The sequence below is a fragment of the Ambystoma mexicanum genome, chromosome 3q (genome assembly GCF_040938575.1).
Source record: "Ambystoma mexicanum isolate Mex_15411 chromosome 3q, UKY_AmexF1_1, whole genome shotgun sequence".
Classification (NCBI taxonomy): domain Eukaryota; kingdom Metazoa; phylum Chordata; class Amphibia; order Caudata; family Ambystomatidae; genus Ambystoma; species Ambystoma mexicanum.
In genome coordinates, this window is record NC_090926.1 from 1184987241 (window position 1) to 1185014807 (window position 27567).

General features: G+C 44.4%; 1 protein-coding gene across 3 annotated transcripts in view; it reads right to left on the reverse strand.

Moving 5' to 3' along the window:
- OLFM2 (olfactomedin 2) overlaps positions 1-27567 on the reverse strand; it is a 1338492-nt gene that overhangs the window by 402537 nt on the left and 908388 nt on the right. For all 3 annotated transcript variants that reach the window (XM_069604038.1, XM_069604036.1, XM_069604037.1), the window contains one exon: positions 19292-19441. In XM_069604038.1, coding sequence (XP_069460139.1) covers positions 19292-19441 — 150 coding nt within the window. The remainder of the gene's footprint in view (positions 1-19291; positions 19442-27567) is intronic.

Sequence of the window (27567 nt, forward strand, 5' to 3'; positions counted from 1 at the left end):
TGATGTGTACTGTCTCCCGCTTACCTTACATTCTTCTCCTGCATTGGAACACTGCACCTTTGGTACATGGACTAGAGACTGCCTTTATTGTACCTCTAGGCGTCCTCGTGCCGTCGGGTTAGGTTTTGCTCGTTGGACATTCAGCTTGGATTTTCACCTGCTTCTTGCCTCTACCTTACTTCTTATTCCTTCTTTGGGAATATTTGGAGAGTCGGAGATTCTGAAGAACAACACAGGTTAGTGGTTGAACTCTATTCTGATCTCTGCATTTGTTTGGCATAAAATCGCAACTAGGTGATATTTGCTTAGTACAGCTGTCTGGGGGTCTTGCCTGTACTCCTTGAGAAGACATCCTGTTCCATCGGGCTCTGGATTCTTCGTTGGCATTCCATCTTTCCGCCAATCAACTGTTCTGGTCGTTGATTGTACTGACTAGTTCGGTAGATTGGCGAGAAGAATTCCTCGGCTACACTACGAGGGCAAGAGCGCTACTGACACTATGAAACCATTGTGGTCAGTATGGTTTCCTGTCGGGGCACAACGCAGCTATTTTGGGGAAGATTTCAATGCAGTCATACAGTTTTGTTTTGCAAGTGTTCTCCATGAAAAAGTGTAGATGTTTTCTGTTTGACACAGTGCAATATTAAAGCACATAGGGCCTCATTCTGAATGTGGGAGAGCGGTAGGAAAGTGGTGGTCATTCCGTGAAATCATTGTAATCACTACTCCAAACAAGTGGAGGATTTACCTCCAGCTAAATGCTGGCTGTAAATCCTTTACCTTGACACCGAAAAATCCGCGGAATTACCGCAGGCGATAATTCCGCCAAAATCCCTGTCAAGTCCCATTGACTACAAACAATGGGGATTTACACCACCTGCCACCACTTGTAATCCTGCTGTAAATCCGTGGGACCAAGTTTGTTAACGGTAATTCTGTTTGGGGGTAGTTTGGCAGTCATTTCTCCGAAATACAGTCAAACATGGCATGATGTCCATAGAGTGGCAAATATATTTCTAGTTTTAGCTGTTAGGTTGTGCTAAAGCGCCACCATTACGCCAAAACTATCACTTAGGGGTAAATCTACGAGGGATATGGGATATGAAGATGGCCATGCTAGTTCATATGGCCATTCCCATCACGTCGTGCCCTTCCTCACCCATAGCACCTACCCCTGAGATCTCTTCGAACGAGATGTACAAATCAGTGACATCAAATTATGTGCTGGAAGTTCCTGCCCGTGATTAATTCCAAGCTGTCTTCTGGGAGTTAATGGCTTAATTGGAGCTCTAAAGGTGCATCTGGTGTAATACAAATGTCTTAATTAGGTGTGCCTTCATCAGCAGTGTGCATGCCCTTCACGGAAGTCCTGTAAAAAAAATTTGTGAAAAGCACTGCAAAAGCTAACAGTTTTGCTTTGTGTGTAGGTAATAGAGAGACATTTTGCAGTCATTATGAGCCCATGCTTGCTCCTATAGTGAAGCGCTTTTTTCTGTTTACATTTGGCATGTTTGGTGCATGAAACAGACCCATAGGCATCTTGGCGCTATACTAGAGTAGAAGAAGGAAAACCCCCCGGCCATACTCGATGTGAAGAGTCAGGGTGACATTGGAAAGTGGTGGCCGGAGGCAAAGAGTCCCACAGACCTTGGGTACAGAAAAAAAGAGCAAGAGCCCCCAGTTTCTGCAGGTGGAATCCATGTAACTTCCGTAAATAATCTACAGGTAGTGTGAAAGGACATAGTCCACCCCTCAATGGAGTTCAAGAAAAATAATATGTAATAATAATTATATTTTGATTATTATTAATAATAGTAATAATAATAATGATAATAATAATAATAATAATAATAATAATAATAATAATAATAATAATAATAATGAGCAGCTAATCACAGGTCTCGGGAAGATTATGAAAATGAAGGGCAGGACTGGGAGAGGTTCCTATGGTAAATGAGAAGCGTGACACATTTTGGCTGCATCAGAATGCCTCTCACATATGCCTGTTATTTGTTGTTTTTCCTTATATCTTAGCAGACATGTGTTTCAGGCCTCCCCTACTTTTACTGGCACCAGGCATTGCTGGTTACTTTGATCTCGCTGACACCAGGCATTTGGCCTGCCTGGGATTCCTGGGGCAAGACCACCAGTTTTGTGTCAACAGATCGCCCTGGTGACCAAGGTGTTGCTAGGGGGTAGGGGGGATGAAGGGGCTATAGCCCCGGGTCTTTTTGTTGTAGCCCCGGATAGACGCTCAGGTATTACAACCAAAATTCTAGCTAGCCCCGAGTCCTGCCAATCCCGACATTAGCTTAGCCCCATATCTTTTCTAGACCTAGCAACACCCCTGCGGCCTGGTCTAAACCAGAATGAATTGTTCATCTGAAGAGGAAAGTGCCCGGGCGTGGAGGCTGTACGCCCCTCCCCTGAGAAGGACAACACCGGAAATGTGTGCACGTAGCTATGATTTACCAGGAAGATATCGATCATGTGACACTTTAAGGGCATGGACATAAAGGGCTGGACCAGCAACTGGAGACTAACACCGTCATTGTTTTAGAGACAACGATAATAATTTACTAGAAGGCCTGTTAAGTGCTTTTTGTCTTTGTAAGATTGAGCGTCTGAAGTGTATTGAAGGAGAAATGCTGGAGAGCGTATCGGGTGAGTGGGTTAGGAATGGTTTAATACTAGGATGCTGTCCGTTTGTCTTGCAATACTAAACGCAATACACTTTTTTGCTCATCTCAGTGCCCCAAACTAAGACTGTCTTTTTCTGACGTTGGGGGGACGAGTGCAGGAGTTTGGTTTTAGGAGAGGCGGGGTCAGAACATGCTCAGTGTGTCAAGCACAGGGTCTTAAACTGAACCCGGAAATGGGCCAGAAGCCAGCGGGATTTGACGGAGTGCAGCAGAGGTGTTGCTAGGGGTGAGGGGGCTAAGCAGTCTATAGCCCTGGGTCTTTGGTTGTAGCCCCGAGTAGAATCTCAGGGGCTACAACCAAAAGCCTAGCTAGCCCCGAGTCCCGACAATCCCGACATTAGTGTAGCCCCGTATCTTTTCCAGACCTAGCAACACCCCTGGCAGGAAGGATGAGTACCCCGAGCTGCTGCATGTTGGACTCTCTGAAGTCGCCTTTGAGGGGAACCAGGGCAGCCCACCTTATGAGCATTGCAGTAGTCCAAGGAGGGCTACAGTGGCAGTAGCCATCCGGATCAGAGAGTGTGAGGCTTTGTACGATTGTCCTGTCACATCTATTGTTCAGTAATCAGCGTGCTGGCGTGGGATCCATGTTGGATCAGCATTTGCAGTGAGTCCAACACGGCAGCATTCTGCTCACCCTCCTTTGGAGGAACAACGCAGCACATGAGCAGGAATTACTGAATGTGGAGGATACCTAGCAAAGATGTTCTGAAAAGTCACATGAAAAGGCAATCACTTGTGGCAGTTGCCAGTTAAGCATAAGATTATCATTATTATTATAATAACTATTATTACTACTATTATTATTATTATTAAATAGCTCTCACCCATTTAATGAATGATTCTACCGAAACAGTAGTAACCACTTCAATGATCCATTCAACATTAAGAGGCTACAATAACATGGCTCTTTCTGGAACATATGCCATTAAAACCCTGCATAAGGTCAATGGCACTATGCGCATCGGAATCTTATGAAAGCGTGGGTGCTCTACGACCTTACGGGCTATACTGATGCAGCGGGGGCGGGGGGCGGGGGCGGGTGGATGAGGTTTTATGTGAGGATACATCTCTTTGGTTTGCTGTTTCTTTTGTGTACAGTTTTCCTCCAAGCAGTTGTGGATGTTGTAACATTGTCTCACCCTCTTCTTTGGTCTTAAATGACAGATGTTCGTCTTTTATTTGTGTATCGTGGGTTGTAGAGTAGAAAAGCATTTGTTGAGTGTTGTGTGTTTCCATTATAATTTAAAATGTTGGTGTCAAGAAGGATAATTCGGTTATTTGTAAAGCACTTTCGCCAAAGTAATTTACAAAGAACATATTTACATACAATATCACCCAACCAAAGTTGGTAATCATTTATCAACCTTGGAAGGATGAAAGGGTGAGTTGGCTTTGTCAGGATTCGAACCTGGAATCCGCATATCAGGCACAGATCGCAGCAGCAAGTCTGCAACGCACTGCGCTATCTTACCAGCAAGAATATGTCTGAAGATTTCCCATTCTGGCCTATTGTGCTACATTATTTTGCAATAGCGGTGACTATGAGGTACTGGTCGAAGCTACTGGTAAACTGTCAGCATGTGGTTTTGATAGCATCATTTAATTTTCTTAGACGCTGTACAAAGATTACATCTAAAGGTACAGTGAGCATATGAATGTGTTAAACCTACGGCACTTGAAAAAAGAGTCTAGATCACAGATCTCACAGAACGTACAGCTCTCACATTATTGTGTACTACAAATCTCATGATCCCTCATCATCGATTATGCTGACTTTGTCTGATGGGCGTTGTAGACCAAAACCTCAGTAGAGCCACAGGTTTCAGACCACGGTTCTAGGTGGAGAAGATGGGCCTGAAGACTGGAATGGGGCAGATGAATACACAGGTGATACCCACTGCCCATACTCAAATGCATATGCAAGTACCGATTCCTATCCCTGTCCCTCGCCGGTATTGTCCAGGTGAGAAACGATACCGACTGCCCCAAGAACCTAAGGGTGGAAGATGAGTCCAACTAAAACCACAAAATGACTGCTATGAATAAGATAGATGAGTTGACTAGTAGAGTGACAGGTAGTTTTTATGCTATATATAGAGTAACTAGACGACCATTCACATATACAAGAAGTACACAAATTAGAAGTACATGCATTAGAAAAGAAAAAAAAAACATGCACTCCACTTGAAGAACATGTACAATAGGTAATATATGCATTTAGACAGGGAAAGAAAACTCATTTAGCACACATTAGACATGAAGAACATTAACATAACAAATATATAAAGTGATTGCAACATGAATGACACATGAACATAGCTCGCTAACATGGAAGCGAGAGTGTAACTGGGCAGCCATCTTCCCAAAGATGGAAGCAGCCGCATGTCTCAGAACGAGCACAAGCCGCAAGGCCTCAGAAAACTCAAAAGGCTGAATCCACAGAAACACATATTCATGCAGAGCCCAAACAGAAGCTTGCAGCAAGATCCAAGGTTAGGAACTGGGAAGGGAGTCGTGGATGAGCGGAACACAGGCACCAGATAACAGTTCCCAGGATGAGGCATGGCAGACTCCCCAGTTAATCAGGTTTAATACGAGCACAAAAACAACCCTCGAAGTCTAGGTGCACAAGATCAGCCTGCCAAAAGTCAGCATAGAAAGTAAGTAACCAGCGCCATGAGTAGCCACAAAGAACTCAACTGGAATGTTATAACTAGCTAAAACCTTAGTAAATAGAAGGAAATTCACTCTCAAACATGGCATTCTAACACGTCACCCAGATATGGAAAACAATTCATTATTTGCCAAACATACATGCAGAACTCCCTGCAAACAAACAGCAAATGGCACACAAGACCAAGTTTAAAGGATAAGGGAATGCCTCATTGCTTTGGGATGATTGTGGGTATTCTCTCATTGACAATATGGCAGACCACAGAAGTCTCTTCCCCCACTTGTGCTTCACTCGTATATATTGCCATCCTGTCAAAATGTCCAAGGTTGATAGGCTAGATGCCAACCATTAGGAAATACCCCTGCCACACTGCCCATGATTGGTAGCGCCAACTAATCAATTAACCCTATAGTGATGTATTAGAAATTGTATCTGTAGGTAGGATGGGCCCAGGTGAAGCCATCAAATAGGTATCCACCAATTAACTGACTAACCTTTAAATGTTCTATATGTAGATCGACTTACTAACTAACCTCCGTCCCCTGTAGGTTTGATAAATTGATGATGAAATATGACGTTGTTTCTGACGTAATTGTGTAACAAAACCAGTCTGTGATTGTCTGGAAAATGAGAGCTACAAGGGGAAATGCATGTATGTTGTCCCACCTTATTTATTCAGATTTGTAGAGCGCACATCAGCCCGTGGGCATCATTAACCTTAGATTGATGATATGAAATAAGCTTGGTTTTGACGGGCACCTGAGTCCTTCACAATTTAGTATTTTTTTGAACTGATTGTTTTTCCCTCTGCCCCTCCATAACAAGACTATTGTACAGGATCACAGATTTTGAGAATGTCCAATAAGAACAGTGAGAAAAAGCACAAAAGCTTTGAGGGACGGTTAAGCAGATGTGAGAGGCAGAGTGGGAAGTGGAGACAGAAAAAGAGGAAGATCAGAGATGATAGATAAGGAGGATGTAAGCCCTGCAGGAATTTAAAAACAAGGCAAATCAAGCAAAGGCAGACAAGAGAGGAAAGGAGTGCAGAAGGCAGACATCAGAAGTGGAGAGACGTGTGCAAATGATGGGCATTTATTACCATGGTGGAGAGCAGAGTTGAAAATAAGTTCAACGGGGCCCCAACAGTACATGAAGAGATTGAGTACTATAGATAAACAGCGATGCAGCAGAGAGAACATTAGTAATGGAATCCTGGGCTCAGAGCAGTGAAAAGTGAGAAGAAATCACATTTTTTCAAATGTTGTTACAACTTTTCAGGGATAGAGGCGCAAAGGGTTTGGAAGGAAGAAGAATCACAGATCACACTCAGTCTGCAGTACAGATGGCAAGGAGAGAGTTACTGCAAGAAATTAGATCGGCAGTCGTCAGCCAAGGGAGGTAGCTGCAGGAAGAAGGAAGATGCAGAGGGCACAGAAGAGAGCAAAATTGAAGCACACACCCAGTCTGCAGAAAGACATAGGACCTCAAAGGCAGGAAAGAAGAGGACCTCAGATTCTAGAGATGTGAAGAGTAGAGAAGAGAGCAGAATCGAAGATCAGACCCAGTCTGCAGGAAGGAATAGGACCTCACAGGCAGAAAACCAGAGGACCTCAGAGTCTATGGATGTGAAGGGGAGAGAAGAGAGCAGAATCGAAGATCAGACCCAGTCTGCAGTAAGCAACAGGACCTCACAGGCAGAAACGAAGAGGACCTCAGAGTCTAGGGATGTGAAGGGAAAGAGAAGCGAGCAGAATCAAAAATCAACACAGTCTGCCGGAATGAACAGGACCTCACAGGGAGAAAAGAAGAGAACCTCAGAGTCTAGGGATGTGAAGGGTAGACAAGCGAGCAGAATCAACAACCAGACCCAGTCTGCAGGAAGGAACAGTCTAGAGATGTAAATGATATGATATGATATGGCATTTGTAACGTGCCTATACACAAGTGGTTCAAGGCGCGTAAAGGGTAGGGAAGCTAGCAGAATCGAAGATCAGCCCAGTCTGCAGGAAGGAACAGGACCTTACAGGCAGAAAAGAAGAAGACCTCAGAGTTTAGGGATGAGAAGGGAGCAGAACCAAAGATCAGACCCAGTCTGCAGGAAGCAACAGGACCTCACAGGCAGAAAACCAGAGGACCTCAGAGTCTCTGGATGTGAAGGGGAGAGAAGCGAGCAGAATCGAAGATCAGCACAGTCTGCCGGAATTAACAGGACCTCACAGGAAGAAAAGAAGAGAAACTCAGAGTCTAGGGATGTGAGGAGTAGACAAGCGAGCAGAATCAACAACCAGACCCAGTCTGCAGGAAGGAACAGGCCCTCACAGACAGAAAAGAAGAGGACCTCAGAGTCTAGAGATGTAAAGGGTAGGGAAGCTAGCAGAATCGAAGATCAGTCCCACTCTGCAGGAAGGAACAGGACCTTACAGGCAGAAAAGAAGAGGACCTCAGAGTCTAGGGACGTGAAGGGTAGAAAAGCAAGCAGAATCGATGATCAGACCCCGTCTGCAGATCTATAGATCGAGAAGGACAGACTCACTGAAGGAAAGAGATAGGCAGACAGCCGAGCATAGATGAGAACCTACAGACATGTGATTGGTATAGAAAGGAGCGAATCAGAAGACCACACCAAGCCTGCCGGAAGGAGGAGGACTTCACTTTTAGTAGGACTAAGATGAAAGAATGCATAGGGACATACATGATTTGGAGTTGCGAAGATAGTCAGAAACAGAATCCTGACAGAAATTGGAAAAAATGGAGAAGGACAGATAATCTGAGAATTGCCTTTGTAGCAAAGACCAGAATGGCCTTGAGGATAGACAGGAGCAGAAAGGCGTGTGGCGCAGACAGAGAGCAAGGGTCATCCCTGACCGGATCATTACACGTTTAACTCCTCCAATTTAGAGCCAGCGAAATAATGCTGACGTCCCAACAGTATATTGGTTTGTGGTTGGGAACCCTTCTTGTGGGGGTGCAAGTAAGAAATTGCCCTTCCTACAGCTAATAAGTCCTCAGTCTATCATCATGAGGGCGAACCACAAACTGAAAATCTTCCCCCTTTCCAGGTAAAAATAGATATTGATACACCAAACTCAATGTGTCCTTTTCCAAGGACCTCTGAAGAATGAATCGATGGAAATCAAACCTGGAACTGAACACAGATCGCTCTGTTTCAACCCACTTCACCCTACTCTACTCTACCTTCAATATGTAATATTCCTGAGCAAAAACCCACCATATATGTTGACCCCAACAGGAAGATCTCTCACATGTGCCTTTACGTTCCTCCTAAAATGGCAGCCGCTTCTTCAGAGTTATCCATAGTGTTTAGACCACCGGCCCACTCCAGGAAAAGCGGATCCTTCCACCTCTTTTATCCAGACAGTATTACTTGTCTTCAGGCAATTCAAGCATTAAAATGCAAAGCGGCAAACGGCAAGACACTTGTAATTGTTCAATTATACCTGAAAATATGTGTTATCAATGAAACAAGGAGAACATTTATGAAGATTGAAAATGCAACTGCAATGGACACCCCTGGATAGAATGACCCCAAACCTTCAGGGGTTTCCATTCACCGAGATGCTATATATGCAAGGCTATTAATTCATTAGACCTAGGCTAGCCCTGGTGTTTATAATGCTTCCATGCCACGTGCCTGCTAGTTTGGATGTTTGGATCATGCACCTTTAATGCTCCTGCTTATATGTTTACATTATATTAGCAGCCAATTAGGTTGCTCAAAACGTGGGCCAGAATCATTGGTTAACGACTCCATTCTGAGCCAGCTGACAGCTGCTCCTCTTTTACTCTCCCATTTGCTTCCACCAGTGGCTCCCATTATATTCCCGTCACCCCCTCTTTGCTCACAATCCTGCGCTGCCATCTCCACTGGGCTCCTTCTCTCGGACCTGCCTGCTCGGGGCAAGCACTAACACATTGTAATTAACGCTAAATAAGACTGTATGCTTGTTTTATACCATTTTCCCACTACGCTAACTCAGTAGCTTAATGCAATTCCTGCAGCAATTGTTTTGTAAACTGCAGCTTTCAGGATCTATCTGTTGTTAGACTGACTGGATTTATGGCCCAGAAGAGGTTGATATGAATTAGCAATGCTGAAATGTATTATTGATGTCTGGCAACTCGTAGGTTGCTTTACCGACATTTCTCCTTTTACTAACACTGACTGACATATTATTAAAAAACATAGGCCCTCATTACAACTTTGCCGGTTCGGAAACAACAGTGCCGGTAAGCTTACCAGCAACATTGTTTCCCGACCGGCAAAGTACAAGTCTGGTGGGCGGGTGCCCTCCCACCAATCAGGTCTGACTAGCCGGGCGGACCGGTACGCACCCACAGACTTTCACAGAAGCACTGGCACCGTTATTCCTGGTGCCGGTGTTTCCATGGTCCCCATCGGACTCTATGGGAAAGGGGAAGAACATATTACCAGCACCTAGCTCCCCGCCTGCCGGGACTTGTAAAGTCCCTGTTAACAGGACGCTAGGTGCCGGTAACGGTTTACAAGTCCGGCGGCAACATGCCGGTTTTACCAGTTTTACCGGCAATGTTACCGCCGGACTTGTAATGAGGGCTATACTGCATCCATTTTAAAGTTCTTACAACATTAATTTTGGTCAATGCCCTTACAGTGAGGCACAAGAATACAGGTAAAATAACCACTTTTGCATCTATATCAACTTTGTTACCAAGAAGGAGTAAGAAATGTATTTAGTACCCCAAATATGGTTGAGGGAGAATAATCTCATCATCAAAACTTTTTTTTTTTAGCACTCCTACTTACGTTCAAATGCATATTTATAGTTGGTTTGAAAATGCTCATTTGCTTTTGCAGGCTGTGTTTTCAAGGAGACTCTTTCAAAGCACAACAGTACTCACTTAAGTTATTACAACACTACAGTGGATACAATGATTCCTGACAGATAGAACTGAAATCACCTGGTTGGCACCTTTCAAAATCAACTCACCAAAAAAAACCTGTGGAGTCCTGCGAGGATTGACCCTATCATCTCTCCTATTTAGCAAGGCTCTCTCAAAGCTTGACTACGCCATGCTCTCTTCACTGGACTCCCCAGCGGGACCCGTGCGCCACAAAACGCAGCAGCCAGACTCATCCTCCACCTACCAAAACATTCACACATCACACCAGCTCTCGGCCAGCTCCACTGGCTCCCTGTACTACAAAGTATTGCCTTCAAAGGGCAGCTCATTGTTTTCAAAGCCACCCACCACAAAACCCCAGTTTACCTTCACAGCACTCCCAAACACAGCACCCACACAAAAACAGACAAGCAAGCCAGCATCTCCAACACATTCCACTCTGCAAACTCCCATGCCCAGCAAAGCAAGTATTTAGCCACTTGGTAGCCATGGCATGGTACACCCTACCTCTTCACATCTGCGCTGCACCCTCCATCAGCACTTTTAGAAAGAGCCTCAAAACATATCTGCTTCCACACATATAACCCTTACCTCCTCCACTGCTACCATTTGGCAACCCTAATCTTGCAATCCTGTCCTCAAATCCTTGTGTAACTTCTGTTTCATCTTCAATCTTTTTAACCTCTGAACCCTGTAAGGAGTCCCAAGTCCCTCTCCCTACGGCCAGGCTGGACACACATTCTAATCAAATCTAATAAAATAAAATGAAATAACATCTACATGGCTCCACTTTTGAGGCTCATTCAAAAAACATAGACACACCTGTTTTCAAATATGCAGACTACATGCAAGTAATTGGAAAATGGAAAGCAACAGCTGGACCAATACAGCCCTGGCTAACAGGTGGACAGATATTGATGACCAGGAACAAGTTAACCTCAAACATTATGACTGTCTCACCCAACTGAGTACAATGGCCCATGGAAATGGACATCTGCCATAAACCCTCAAACGGAATCAATAATGTTGGGACCCTCATGGACAATAGGCTCACCATGGAATTACATATCAACCCACTCGTAAATAAATGTTTCCATCAGCTTTGCTCAATCTGATGGATCATAACGTTCCTCACCTTTCTGCACATTATCTTTTGTTTTATTGTTTAAAGTGCAGAACTTGCGCAAGAGCAGCTGAGTACTATACAAAGTGTGGGTAGCCAGCATTCCGGCTGCCATCTTTTAACAGCAGCGCTGTACTGTGAGGTCTGTCCGCCGGTATGCGCGTCCATTGGAATTCGTCCTTGGTCAGGTGTTGCTGAAAGAGGCATGTCAACAGCAGTCCTAGCACTGGTCCTCATTTCCCACTCTCCCCATCATGTACTTTTTATTTATTTATTTTAATTCTTATATAGCGCTGTTCGCCCATAGGCTTCATGGTGCACATAAAGCAAAGACAGGACAGACAACAAAGCAGAGAAAGGGGGGTGGCAGGAGGAAGGCAGTTAGTTCTTGCAGGGCAGGAAGGGCCATGAAGCAGAGTTTAGATCTCAGATTTGCTTCCCTCCTCCATCTTGTAAGTGCACTTCATTTTGCGCCTATATGTGTTTTCCACGCAGATGCAAAAAGAATGGATACCTATGGAATCTGCCTCCATTTAACCCTGTCTGAAAGCAGGCGAATTCCATAGGAATCCTTTAGTAAATGCTGGCGGCAAAGCATCATTTGCAGGCAGCATTTACTTTTTGACAAGACAAAAAAGACAAAAAGACAAAAGATAAAAGTTAAGAGAAAAAGTGATTTTACTTTTGATTTTGTTTAAAAATACAAGCAGGCGCACCAACAGCACACAGACGGTAAAGTTGGTGATGTACACCTAGTGTAAAACGTTGGTGCAACATCTTTTCATCGCAGGATGTTTTTTCGCAGGGTTTCTTACTGCAAATGTTTTAACAAAAAAACCCATTGACTTTTTTGGAGGGGGTTTAGAAAATTATATATATGGCGGTCGGTGTTTAGGAAAACATACAAAATTAAAGGGAATGGGGGTTTGGGAAAATAATTTAACACCAACTTGATTGGTTTTTTCGTTAAAAAAAATAACAATAAAAAACCTTGCGAAAAATACATCCCGCAATGAAATGACATGGAACCAAAATGTCCTCCATAATGTCTCAGCTTTCCTAGACACAATTTGTTTGCAGAGAAGTTTATTTCAAATAAGCAGAAGTCTCCAAGTTTGTTTACAGCCTTTCCTGTATCCTGGGGGAACAGAAGGTCAAAGTCATTTGGTAGAAATAGAACCTCCTCGTTCTCCATTAAAAAAAAAAAGTTCATTAGAGCCAGCTTGGGCCCTGCAGCTTCGCTTCTGCTAGGCTAATAGGACGCACATGTTGATTACGTTTTATCCAATTATAAACCTTAATTAAACTATTCTCACCTTTTCACTGTTTCCGTTTTTAATTTGGTCCCTGTATGAAACCACCCATGTGTTTCAAGCAACTTAAAGACCACTGGTCCGCAGAACCTGTGCTCTGCTTTTTAAGTATCTTATCTTCTCATCCCATTTCTGCTGCCTTTTGAGTTTTGGTCACACTTCTCCCAGGATGGTGCTGTGTGGTAAAGTCATCGCTTCTTGGTGCCTCATTACGAGTTGAAGTGTTCTGGAACATTCTGGCGGTAGAGTGACTACTGCCAGTTTCACTATGCTGCCGAATTCCAAAGAGTTCCAACGAATCCCTATTGGATCACCCACCTCCACAACTAGCCATTAAAGTGATTACAAAGTACATTTCAAAGGTGATGGAAGTGGGTGGCTGTATGGGTTGAGGATTGGGGAGGAATTTGTGAGGAGAAACATTTAGGTGACTGATCTAGAGACCTATTATGTAAGAATTCTTTAATCAGGTGTTAAGGCCGAGGCAGATTGTGATAACATAACTGCTGCCATTATGCAACAGGGATGTGGGCAACATGTTGTGTGCCACCTAAACTGACATGCTGCATTTGTATGCTGCTGCCGCCCTGCAACATGGGGTTAGGCAACCTGTATGTTTTTGTATGTTTTTGCAAGCACTTATGTAACTACGTATGCCACCCTGCAGCATGGGGTTAGGCAACATGTATGTTTTTGTATGTTTTTACAAACACTTATGTAACTAAGTAAGCCTTCTGTAACAGTGCGGCGATACCCAAGGGCTGTTGTGCACTTTATAAATGCAAATAAATAAATACGTTATCCTTTTTTAAAGCGGTGGTGGGGGTGGAAGAGTGGCACATTTTTACACGATTTATCAGTCAAAAAGAGTGTACTAAGGACCCAACCATCTTTGAGGCCAGTACACAGCAGTGGGAATGCCCTCCTGGATCCCTCAAAATGTACCTATTCATAGACCTACTGTAAACTGCTGTAAAATTACTTCCAGGGTCCTTTGGATATGTAACACAAATTCAGTAGAAGGAGCAGATGGTGCAGGGGGGTACAGCTTCTGCCGGAGGCACCAGGCAGAGGCTCCCCCAGAGAGGTTGAGAGCCTCGGCCCAGTGCCGCCATATTTATTTGAGGACTTGTGGTGGTAGCTCTCAGGGCTGTCTATTACGCAACTAGGCCCTTGGACATCCTTCTGGCCCTGCTGGGGTGGTGGCAAGCTCCTGGTTGCTGGCAGATTCCAGGGCGAGGAAAGGAGATTTGGGGAATGAAGAGGGAACATTATCAGAAGAATTAGATGGTGCTCAGGGTTTGGGGGTACTAAAAAAAAGGCAGTGGGGTGAGGATAAGGAATGGGAGAATTTTTGAGTACAGTTGAAGGGGCGAGGCCATGGACACATTGGAAAATTAGCCTAATGAGCTTATAGTGGGAGCTATTGTGCAGCTAAATCAGGCTTAACTTATTTCTATATGGGATGTCTCAGTGCAACCAAGGTTAACTTTGGTACATGGAGTGATTTTAAGAACTTGTTTAAAGGGTTAGAGGGATTAGGGATCATTCGCAGAAGGGTTCTGATACGACTGCTCATCATGTTTATCTGGATTTTGGATGTTATTATTATATGTTAATACTATTTTGTAATGAGCCAATAAGCAGAGTAGTGGTCTTACGGCAAACAGATTTGCTCAGATAGTGCAGTATGGTCTCGCAGCCAGGGGGAACATGTTATTGTCTGTCGGGGGCGAGTAAGGAGGTGTTGGGAAATGAGGTGAGTTGAAGTCACATACATTGAGAGTAGGCTAGAAATTAACAGGCAAACAATTGGAAAGGAAGAAGGGGCAGCCGTGGTGGGTGTCTGTCCAATGGACTGTGATTGAGTGGATACAATCGTTTCTCCTAGACTGTTCTCAAATGAAAAGGTAGGCCCTTCCATTACTGATCCCCATGATCAGCAGAGTCCCCCAATGGCATGTACTTTCTGTATGGCTAGTAAATCCATACACACATCCTCTAGCCACCTTAATCAACCAACATGAGTTACTGTTCACATGCATGACGTTAATACCTAAATCATGCTCCACTTCCACGGATGCACAATGGATTGTTGTGAAACCTCCTTCTGCTTCTGCTAGGTCCAGGGTGAGTTTTAGTAAATATAATGAGACGAGTATTCAATTTCAGAAAAGGGGGTCTGCTAATCAGACACCCCCTCTTTACAGCCCCATGCTAAAAACACTGTGCACACAAGTGCCGTGCTGCGTCAGTCTCCCAACATCTGCAGCACCCGCTCTCCAGTGGCAGAGGCTGATTCAAAGGTCACACGTGCCTTTTTGACAGCTGTTGTAATTGTTTTTAATATGTGTTGAGAGTAGGTAGTTATAGTGTTTAGTGTGTGTGTGTGTGTTTGTGTGTGAATGTACGTGTGTGTGTGTGTGTGTGTGTGTGTGTATGTGCGTGTGTGTGTATGTGCGTGTGTGTATGAGGGTGGGAGCTGAAATATATGATGCACAGCCACTTCTACTAATAATGTGTGTTAGAAGTAATGGCATTTACACTATTTCATTCCTGTCAAGTGACAATGTATTTAGGTTGTCTGGGGTGCAAATGGACACTCTTATTAGCATCCGGGACGGGGAAGCAACAACCAACTCAGGTTGTTTTGATCACGGGCTGACTCCCACAATCCAAGCTGCGTTCTGAGCAACCTAGCGGTTAATTCCCCCGCCTCGTCAACTGTTATTTTAATGCTACAAAATCAACCCACATTTAATTTACTAACTCAGTTTCTCTATTTCCATTGCTCAGGCTTAAAGTAATGTCTATACTTCACCACCAAAACTCCAAAACATGCATTGCTACTACCACCATGTGCTAACAGCCTTATAGACTTCGGGAGGTCGTTTTTGATAATGACCCTTCCCCAACATATATCTTGCGATAATGACCCCTTCCTCGGTCTATAAGGCTATGGTAATGTCTATGTGCTGATAACAGGACATTTCTGTAATCTGTTCAGCTGTTTCTAGAATCCTGTCCCAATTGTATGTGTAATTCTCACATCTTACCTTTCGGTTCATCTCCAGTTGGCTTTTTTCCCCTTCTCTTGATGGTTCTCTTCATATTCTTGGGTTCCTACGCTCTTACTTCCGCCTTCCGTCCCCCATGCCACATATGCACGATTGCATTCATAGCATGATGTCCCTTCCACATCATTTGGCAAAGGGCAAGGGAGCAATGTTTGACCTGGCAGTTCTCAGATTAGTTTACGAGGGTGTAGCTGAATCGACTCATCTCTAGTAGACATGTCGGTCCTCACTAACTCCAATTTGTATTTGTATTTTGTTTATTTATAACGCGCAAACCATCAGGCCCGGGGGCATCAGGGCGCAATTTGTACAAAGTTGCAGAAAAAAATACAGACAATAAAATTACATTACAAAATTTACAGTAACAGCATATTAAACCATCTTTCTAATTACATCTATTACAAAGATTACAGAGCCACTAGGAATAAACAGAGATTATACCCTAGGGAGTACAATAACAGTACAGCGGTAGCAGGCCAGAAATAGTATCAGAGGAAGCGGACCAAAGTATGTGAGGCAGACGCCAAGCATGTCTTAATGCTGATCAAAGAGCCAAGATTTGGTTTTGGTCTTAAAGGTGTTGAAAGAATCTTCAGCTCTGATAGTGGCAGGGAGGGTGTTCCATAGTTTAGAGGCTAAGACAGGGAAGCTGGTGCCCCCCGCTTTTTGAAGCTTAAACCTGGGGATCGATAGACAATGAGTCTGGGCAGTTCTTAGTGGTCGGGCGGTAGAGTGGCGAGATAACCGACTACAGAGATAGATCGGGGCTTTGTTGGCCAGGCATTTGTGCGTTAGGGCAAGTGTTTTTAAGGAGATTCTCTGATTGACAGGTAACCACTTTAAGTTGGTTCTGGCTTCTGAAATGTGGTGGTTGCGGGGGATGTTCAAGGCCGCTCGAATGGCATTATTCTGGGTAGTTTGGAGTTTGCTCAAGTTCTCTTGGCTGGTACCTAAGTAAAGAGCACTGCAATAATCAATTGTTGCCATAATAAGGGTTCTAGCTAGTGTGACACTGTTGGGGGTGGTAAGAAACGGTCTGCAGGCTGCAATAAGTTTGCACGTGTAAGCAGAGGCAGACCTAACTGCGTTTATTTGTCTGGATAAGGATAGGGTGGAGTCAAGGTAAAAGCCTAACGTTTTGTTGTCTTTTGAGACTCGTATGGTATTACCGTCTATGGTGAATGACTGATAGGACGGCTCCAGTTTGCTCAGGCGTTGTGCGGTACCCAGGATAAGGAGCTCCGTTTTATCATCATTTAGACAGAGCTGGTGTTGGGCCATCCAGGCTTGGATGACCAGGTAGACGTCATTGATGGCCTTGGTGTCAGTTAGATAATCACCTGAGATGGGAATGAGTATCTGGGTGTCATCCGCATAGTTAGTGTAAGAGACACCCAGATAGACAAGCACATCAAAGAGTGGTTTCATAAAGATGTTGTAAAGTGTAGGTTACACGCAAGAACCCTGAGGTACGCCGCAGTGTATAGGGGAGGGGTCCGCGGCTGCGGATGGTGCAAAGACCCTCATGGATCTGTTGGTCAAAAAGGATTTGATCCATGCCGCAGCGGAGGAGGAGAGGTTGGCAGCAGAGTGGAGGTGCCGGCAAAGGATCTGGTGGTTGACCAAATCAAATGCGGCGGAGAGGTCGAGGAGTAATAGCATTGCTAATTTGCCCTTGTCCTTCAATTCTTCGATCTGGGTTTTTAGGTCTATTAGAGCAGTTTCGGTCCCGTGTCTGGGCCGAAATCCGGATTGTCGTAGACCTAGCAGATTGTTGGATTCCAGGTAGTTTTGGATCTGAATGTAAGCTGCGCGGTCCAGTATCTTAAGCAAAAACGGTACTGTAGTGATCGGTCGGAAGTTGGTAGGTATACTTGGGTCAAGGGAAGGTTTTTTGAGTAATGGGATCGCCCATGCGTCCTTAAGGTTGTCCGGGACAATACCTGTTTTAAAGGAGGAGTTGATGAAGGCCGTAATGAATGGAGCTAGATCATGGGCAGAGTCCTTAATGATGGGAGCTGGGCAAGGGTCGCCTTGGCAGTTGGATGGTTTAATTCTCAGGATAATATTTTCTACCTCAGTAACAGTGAGCGGTGAGAAGGTGAAAGGTATGGTGTTAGCAGTGTCTAAAGGGGGGGACCTAGCAGGGGAGAGTGCGCGATTGTCAAGCTTCAGGCTGTCCTGCTTGTCTTTAATTTTGGATTGAAGCATGGACATTTTATTTAGTAAGGCTGCTTGAATGTTCGCACCCCATTTACTATCTTTCGTGCATGTGTCAGGAGGGGAGACTGGGGTTTCGAGCTCTTTTAGGATTCTAAAGAGTTCCTTGGAGTTAGAATCGGCTTGCAAAATACGATTGTTAAGCGACTCTTTTTTAGCAGTGATGAATGCATCTTTGTAGGTAAGGGAGGCAAGAAGGAAGCAATCTTTATGCTCATCAGACAGGTGGCTTTTCCAGCGATTCCAATGGTGTCCATCGGTCTATGGCCGGCAAGTCACAGGATAGCAAGTTAAGCACTGGTGTGCAATATATGCGCTCAGCATCCAGGGCCCAGGTCCAGATACAAGAAGAATGGCTCAGCCCCTAATCCTTCCGAGGACATTGAATTCCATTTCAGGGGGAGATATTAGCAGCTATTTTAACAATGGTTTATATAGGGATGATTCATTGTGAAACATTATATAGGAAACATTTCGTTAGTCTGCAACCAAAATAAAAGGAATACACATTTCAGCACTAGTTAATGATCTGTTTCCACTGTATGGGTATCTCAGGAGGATAGCTCAGTGGCAACGTGCTCACCTTGGAAGCAGGAAGACATGGAGCAGCAACACAGGTTCGATCCACCAGGTCTGCGCTTAGAAACCTATGGGTATTATCATATCATATCATATCATTGGTATATGATAGCGGTCAACAGCCTTTGGCTCTACGGATGTTTTGATGTACAGCTCCCATCACCCTTTTCCAACATAGTCAATGGAGAAAGATTGCAGAAGTCATAGTTCAAAACATCTGTTGAGTCACAGGTGGCAAACCCATGGTCTAGGGTAGGGGTCTGCAACCTTTGGCTCTCCAGAAGTTTTGGAATAAACTCCCGTCAGACCGTGCCGGTCAATAATGAAGGGAAATGAGAGCTATAGTCGAAAATATCTGGAGAGCCACAGGTTTTAGAACCCTGGTCTAGGGTCACCTATTGGCTATTTCTGCATTGTATATATAGACTGCCACTGCACTATTTGTGTACTGCGATGAAGACTGTGCAGTATGTGTTTTGACCGTATAGCCCTGCGTGCATGCCATCCCTTTAGTGCACCCTCCAGCAGAGCAGTGACTGTTTTCCTCCAACCTAAAAAGTAGGATTGATTTCCAATGGGTGTAAGGAAATGTAAGAAAGAGTGAACGAGCTTCTATTAAGATGAAATAAAAGGAGCAACATACAAGACATCCTACCATCATAAGGTTTAAATGAGAACAACTCAAGAAATACTCTTACCTTTTCCATAAGCTGCCTTAGCTGCCTGCTCCGAGGGTCCCTGGAGCACGTACTCTGTGCTGGGGCCACCACCGTGCAGATACATTTGCCATCGGGGGCCTGTGCTGAGGTGTAAATACGCCAACCATCCTCCGGACTTGGAAAGAGCGTCTGTGATGGAGAAATAATATACAATTAGCCCAGTGAAGTATGTACCAGCCTTTTCGTCAATTAGTAGCATTATCATGGCAATAATGACCTCTACTGGTACAATTACTGGCTGGTGAAGACCCCAAAGTAGGCATTCTTGGTATTAGCACCTAGGGTCAGCACATGGGATAATAATAGCTTGTTAATTTGAATTTGTGTAACAGCATAGTAGACAGTTCAATAATTTACAAAAGGAACTAGAACAGAAAATGGCTGCCTAGGAAATAGGAGCTCCCAGTTGTCCCTTTTTAGTTTCTCTGGGGGACATGTTGTCGGTGGCAGACTGGTGGCAAACCAGCAGCCACGCATGAAAGCTAATTGAGGTGTTGTGTAGAAGTGTAGGCCGGGTGGAGTAGGCAAGCAGGGAAGATCGAGGATGTGAGGGCAGAGTAGCAGGGAGGGAGAGAAAATGGTGGCTGGAACATGCCCAAATCTCAATTCACTTAAAATTCAGCCGAGGTCTACAGATTCAGCCTGTGTTTGGCGGAAGCGGATTGGCTGAGTCACCAACACTGGTATTAGTAAATGAGTCACACTCTATCACACATTCAGACAAGTTTCATATTCAGCATGTAATTTCAGTGAATTATTTATTTGTATATTTATAAAGTTAAGTTGACTAAGTGAACATATCATCCAGGTGGGATATTAAATGATTCCAAATAATCAAAACTGTAAAGTGTAGAATTTCATATAAAGTACAAGTTGGTTCAACTTAAAGCAACCATGTCAGAAGACAGAGGCATAATACAGGTTTCTTAAAACTTTTGGAAAGAATATGTTATAAATGGATATGGAGGTATTCCAAGGCTCTACTTTTTTTTGGTGGGGTTCATGGTTTGGTTTCTAAAATGGAAAGATGCAAACAATGTGTTTCTATTCAATTTGGAAGTTTTAAGGAGACAGGGTCCTTTTCTTCTGCAGTGGTAGATGCGGCCTGTGGCCATCAGTCTTTGATTGCATGCACGATTGATTGATGTATTGAATTTTAGTACACTTTTGCCTGATTAAGCCTTTTGGGGCAACACAATAAAATAACAAATCACTTAAAAAAATACATAAGTTACTACAATAATTTAAAATACGGAATATGTCAATTTTTCAAACAATAGAACAATAAAATCTATGAAAATTGATTAAAGACATCCCCAGGAGACCACTAGGGGGCGTGGGATAAGATGGCTGTGTGAGAGTGCAGCTCCCGCTCCCTCCAGCATATTTGTGTAGATACTGTGCAACCCACCCTGGGTTTCCCGCAATGTAATACTGATATGTGTAAACCAATAAAAATGTGATTAAAAAAAAAACAAAAACAAAAAAAGACATCCTCAGACATATCCTTCATTGATTTACAAAACCACTGTCTTCTCTCCCGGGGAGAGGACGAAGGAAATAGAAGATTCAACGCCATCCCTCGCAGCCGCTAACAAGAGGTCAGCAACCGTGATCATACTCTGTCTTAGTCTCCACGCCTGAAGATAATCAATGCATTTGTTTTGGTCATATTTATTTCAAGGATCCCCCAAGATGAAGGACATTAGTGCATTATCATTGAATGAAAGGCCTTAATTGATCTTAGGATGGACTAATCAGAAGAATATGATAGAGGTCCTCACCCTCCGTCTTGCCACTTTGCACATGGTGCTAGGCACACAATTCCATCTCTTGATAGTGTTGCTGATTATAAATTGTCAGCTCTGGCCAAAGCAAAACGTCACCTGATTTGGGGGTTGCAAGAGTTTTCAGGTAAGGTTGTTACCCCGCAAAGTGTACAAATATGCCAGAACATTTTAGGTGGGCTTGATGCCCACCTCATCCCTCTGTGCCAGGCTTGATCTTCCCAGTTGATTGGTTTCGGGTTTGGCCAGAAGAGACCTATAAGATACTGACGCGCAAAAACAGATGGATCCAGAATAAATCCTAGAGCCATTCAAGTAAGGTCTTCTGACAGCTGTTTCCTCTATGGGGAGATACAGAATTGTGAGAAATGTTCTTTGCCAGTCCATATCCACCAGTTTCCTAGATTGGTATGTCACACCCATGACAGAATACCTGACAGGTGAATCCATCACCCTACTCTGTTGCTTGCAGAAACCTACATCTGCCTGTACTGTGGCACTCTGCAACTGTTGGGATAGGTCTAAAAGCTGTTTATTTGCCTTGGCTCCCAATCTCTGCTCCATAGCCAATTGTACCTCCAAAGTTCCCTTTTGATATGATATGATAGGTTATTTTTAACGCTCTTAATACCCTGAGGTTTCTAAGCGCGGGCCCAGGAATCAAACCTGTGTTGCTCGATGTCATCTTGCTTCCAAGGCAAACACATTGCCGCTGAGCTATCCTCCTTTGAAGAAACAGCTTCTTTGGGGTCCAAAGCTCTCTTTGTGGTTACGCACACATTTGTTGATCGCTCTCTCTGCCATTGCAGCTTTCCTGAAACCTTAGTCTACTCCTGCCTGCCATTTGGCATTTGAGTCCCAGTGTGGTGATTATTGGAAAGCACTACTTTTCATTTAGGTGTGCTAAAAAATAAATGTTTTATATCACACTAGGTTGCCACTGCCAAAATCTTGGGCTCTGAAGGCATTGGCATCCGAGCAAGAAGGACTGAGTCGTCTGCATACAGGAGCATCTGTTCTGGCCTCTCATTGGCTATAGGTCTTAGAAACCCTGGAAGGCAGCCTATAATGGCATATTATTTGCTGCAGCGCACTTGTTGGACAGGTGCCATACGACAAAGACCTGGTCCACCGTAGACAACCCAATTCTGAAACTTTCCTGTGCCGAATTCAGGTCACAATTTTGCCCGTTGCACCAGTTTAATTCCGAGAGACTGAAGTGGCAAAAAATATCAATCAGACTGAACGCTCTGCACGAATACACCTCATTAGCAAGGCCTTTATTATAGAAGAGTATAATAATAGAGTTGGACCAAGATTTGGGGTACGTCCCATTTCTCACAAAGAGCAGAAGAATTGCCTTAAACAGCTGAGCCCACCAGTAACGCGAGTACTTAAAAACTTCAGCTGGTGCCCTCTTTGGGCCCGGGCCCCGTATCTGCGGCTAGATGGTTAATGGCCTTGTGCATCTTCATGGTTAAAAATAAGGTCATCAACACTTGACCCTCTTATTCAGAGACCGGAATCCCTGCCTCGTTGGATACACATCGTTTGGGCCACTTTGAGGGTTCACCGTGCCTGACTCCGTATTGGCCTGCAGATCCACAGGCGGACCTGTACTATCCGCAGTAAACGCCTCAAATATTCATGAGAAACGATTTACCCGCTCGTCCTCATATATAATGGCATCAATGCAAGAGTTGTATTGCCCATGGCCTTGAAGCACAGACCACTAGAAAGATGTTGAACTTTATCGCTTGCAGTTCTGGACAAATGCTGCCAGCAGAGATTCACAAAATCCCTCTTCTTCCGGCAATGGGGGTAGTAGTATTTTTTAGTTTAAACTATAATGTGGCACTTTAGCACCACTTATCAGCCGAAAAAATGGCATTACAGTCCATATTGGGCGTAATGGCATATGAGGATGGACACAAAACTTGTGGGTGGTGTTTGGTTATTTTCCCGCCCATTGACTGTCTAAACCCACGCTATGGCCATTCCCACCCAGCTGCTTCCCGTACCCACCAAACACACCTCCTTGTGGGACCTCTCTGAGCTTGATTTATTCACGCCGTACCATCAAACTGTGCACTCAAAGCACCTGCCATTTTGTTTGTCAATGCAGTCTTCTGAGATGTAATGACTTCATTGGCGTTGTAACAAGCCATCACTTTTAGATTGCATACAAAGAGTAGCTGGCCGGGTACTTGATCCATGTTGCAGCTGCTACCATCAATAGTCAGGCAACACCCATACAGCAGTGCCTGGCAGGCTCCTTTCCCATTCCTTCACAAAAGCCCAAACTAATACAGGACCGTGCCTTGATGTGCGCAAGCCCGCAGTGCGCTCTTCAAAGGTTCATGCGCATTTTAGGTCTCCAACAGGGTTTATCACTGGTGCTTCAGTCCAGTCCTGTTGGAATGTTTTTTTAGGTGCAGAGGACGCTCCAATAATAGGAATACAGAGTTTATTTACATTGAATCTTGTATATATAATGCCCCTATATCGAATATTTTATATTGAAAAATGTTATAGTGAATTCATCTAGGGTGGGGTAAATGGTTAAATATTTTTCGGAAATGGTCGGAATGGATTTTTAGTGGTTGGAAACAGGGGTTTGATGGGGGAACCACTCAAAACAACTTTTAAATGTGCCTTCTCTATAAACTTTTTCAATATAAAATATTTGCTATGTGGGCATTCTTTATAAATTACTTCGGTATAAAGGCATGTAATCAAATCACAGGGGATTGTAATCAAAGACTTGCATAGATTGCACTGTGTTTAAAATATGATCTCCATCTGGGCAGCCACAGAGACATTCTTAACGGAATCATAAAATACCCTTGTGGCGACATTACAACAACTGTGCCAGAGCGCGTTACGAAAATCCCGACCACCATTACTCCGCCCAAGCAGAGCAGGATTTGCAGGGGTTGTTCCCCGCTCTCTTTGGAGACAGTAACGGCGATCAGAGGGTGCGGGGAAGTCTGATCACTGCGCCGTGCCGTAATTACAACCGACATTTTCGTTGGTGCAATTGCGGATGGCGCAGTGATCACATAGATTCTTCTTAACACCTTAACTGCTGGGCTATTATGCAAGTCTATGCAACTATGAAGAGCACACTGGTCCTCAGCAATTAATTAAACACAGTGATTGTAATTGTTCTTGAACATCTCCCAGAATCCCTCCCTACACACCGCACGGTCAAACAGAATATCCTCAAATCCATTGGTTGACTTCTCGTCCATTCTGCTCACTGGCTTGCAAACACAGATGCCAGGAGATGTGTGCCTGTCTTTTTTTCTGGAAAAAAAATGTACTTTCTTGTGATGGCAAATGTTTACTCCTATGTAGGCATGGAAGTAGTTTGACTTTTCAAAACTTTGAATGACTTCCAACTATTGAAGCTTGGAATTGTATGACTTCCCCTCCCAAAAAGTCACCTGAAGCAGCACAGACACTTCCCTCATTGCACGGTTTCACCTTGTGCTCGCAAACGGTACCCAGTATTTTTAGAGCCGACATCTCACTACAGAATGTTTACCACACGTTTTTGTTACTGAATTTTTGTCACGCAATGTAGGGGGATGAGGGTGTGTTGTGATTAACTTTGCATTCATCTGGTGCAAGTGACTAGAATCTTGAGATGGAATGCAGGGCTTAGAATGTTTATCTATGAGTGAGTTCCAGGTTTGTTAGTTGCAAGGATGTAAGCCCTGAGAGAGGATGCCGGTGGGTGTCCTATGTCCCCTTTTACTTACCTGACTCTAAGAACTGTATTTGGTGTACCTAAACTTAAGTAAATAAGTTAACAGTTCACTGGAGTGTCAGAGTCATTTGTGGCCAAACCCTGAACTCAACACTGGCGATGAGGATGGGATCTGGCTGTGCTGGGGGGACAGCACCAAAGGGAGACACCCACCGCCCCCCCCCCCTCTGAGAAGTGATCCTCTCTCAGGTAAGAGCGCTGGATGGCTGTGAGGCACTGCAAGTGCAGTGAGGGCAATTGAGGTCCAGACAGAGGTGCTACAGAGGCAGAGGGGGCAAGAAAGGCCCAGACAGAGGCGCTACGAAGGCACTGGAATAACAGAGCAGCTATGGATGTAAAGGTGCTGCATGAGGCAGTGGAGAGGTTCTGCCAGGGCAGTGAGGCGCTACAATGGGCAATGAGATGTTGCAGAGACAGTGAGGCGCTGCATGAAGAGGTGCTGCGAGGGCAGTTAGGCGCTGCAACAGGCAGTGAAGAGGCGCTGCAGAGACAGTGAAGCACCGCTAGGGGCAGTGAGATGCTACAGAGGCAGTGAGGCGCTGCATGAAGAAGTGCTGCAAAGGCAGTGAGGTGCTGCAACAGGCAGTGAAGATGCGCTGCAGGGGCAGTGAGGTGCTGCGTTAGGCAGTGAAGAGATTCTGCAAGGGCAGTGAGGCACTGCAAGATGCAGTTAAGAGGTGCTGCAAGAGGCAGTCAAGAGGCGCTGCAAGAGGCAGTGAGTGGTCGCTGCAGAGGCTGTGAAGTGCTGCATGGTGCAGTGAAGAGGTGAGGCGCTGCGAGGGCAGTGAAGTGCTGCACGGGGCAGTGAAGAGGCACTGCATAGGGAGTGAAGAGGCACTTCAGTGACAAGGGTGTGCAGTGGGGACAAGAAGTTCTAGTGTTGAAAGGTACAACGGTCTGCTGTAAAGTGCAGTGGGCTCTGTGAGACTTATGGTTATTAGAAGGAGCTGTGAAGTTCATTGGAGCAGCAAGGTTCATTCATTCATTGACATGGTGAAGTTCAAGGTGGCGGTCTCTCATAAAGCATTTAAGAGAATTGAGACTGTACAGACATTCAGAAGAGTTGGAAGTTGTTAATGGATCTAGGAGGGGCCTGGGGCCCATGGACTGTGCAAACATCTGTTGCGCCAAGGCTACAAGCTATTGGTCATAGTGAAGGCAGCTGAGATCACTGACAAAGTTATCCGATGTCAGCGCTTACCTTTGACTGGAACCGAAGGTTGCTGCGGTTGGCTTGAGTGGAGTCCTGGAGTTCGGCATGAGTGCTGCAGCGGGAGGCCTGACTCAGTTATGAAGTTTGATGGGGATGGGAGCTCTGTGTTCCTCCGCTACTCTCTATGCAATGGTGAAGTAGGAGAGAATGCAGAGGTGCAGGCGATTAGAGTTGAGACACTAGAGCTGATATATATTAGGTTATTAGAGTGATGTTGTAGGTACATGTCTCTCTCTTTAATTGAGTTATGTAGTTTAACATATTTCTCTCCACAGGCGGACTACTGTCCATTACATGTGTTGCATGTGTAAAAAGGTGCAATGGTTGAGGTGAACCGTTGAGCGGACTACTGTCCATTACATGTGTTGCATGTGTAAAAAGGTGCAATGGTTGAGGTGAACCGTTGAGCGGACTACTGTCCATTACATGTGTTGCATGTGTAAAAAGGTGCAATGGTTGAGGTGAACCGTTGAGCGGACTACTGTCCATTACATGTGTTGCATGTGTAAAAAGGTGCAATGGTTGAGGTGAACCGTTGAGCGGACTACTGTCCATTACATGTGTTGCATGTGTAAAAAGGTGCAATGGTTGAGGTGAACCGTTGAGCGGACTACTGTCCATTACATGTGTTGCATGTGTAAAAAGGTGCAATGGTTGAGGTGAACCGTTGAGCGGACTACTGTCCATTACATGTGTTGCATGTGTAAAAAGGTGCAATGGTTGAGGTGAACCGTTGAGCGGACTACTGTCCATTACATGTGTTGCATGTGTAAAAAGGTGCAATGGTTGAGGTGAACCGTTGAGCGGACTACTGTCCATTACATGTGTTGCATGTGTAAAAAGGTGCAATGGTTGAGGTGAACCGTTGAGCGGACTACTGTCCATTACATGTGTTGCATGTGTAAAAAGGTGCAATGGTTGAGGTGAACCGTTGAGCGGACTACTGTCCATTACATGTGTTGCATGTGTAAAAAGGTGCAATGGTTGAGGTGAACCGTTGAGCGGACTACTGTCCATTACATGTGTTGCATGTGTAAAAAGGTGCAATGGTTGTGGTGAACCATTGAGCGGACTACTGTCCATTACACTGTCTGTATAAAAAGGGAAATGTTGTTCCTAGACTTTGGTGCCATTGTTTTGGCATATGTTGGTAGACATGTATGCGGTGATGTGTGAGTGAAATAAGATATTAAGGTTTTGAGTGTTTATTAAATCTTCATTAGAGTTATTAAGTTGATAACAGTGTTCATCATTAGCTGTTCTATGTAGGCATATTAATATGTTCTCTCCACAGGTGGACTTTTAATTTTAATCCACAGATGGACATTGATGTTAATGTTAATAGATTTTGAAGTGGTGACAGGGTCTAAACCTTTTGGAGTTGGTTGTGGTTATATATGAAATGCTTTGAATAATCTTTTGTTTTTCAGGTGGGACTTTACTGGACAAATCTTTTGATGAAATATTGATCTTGCCACCG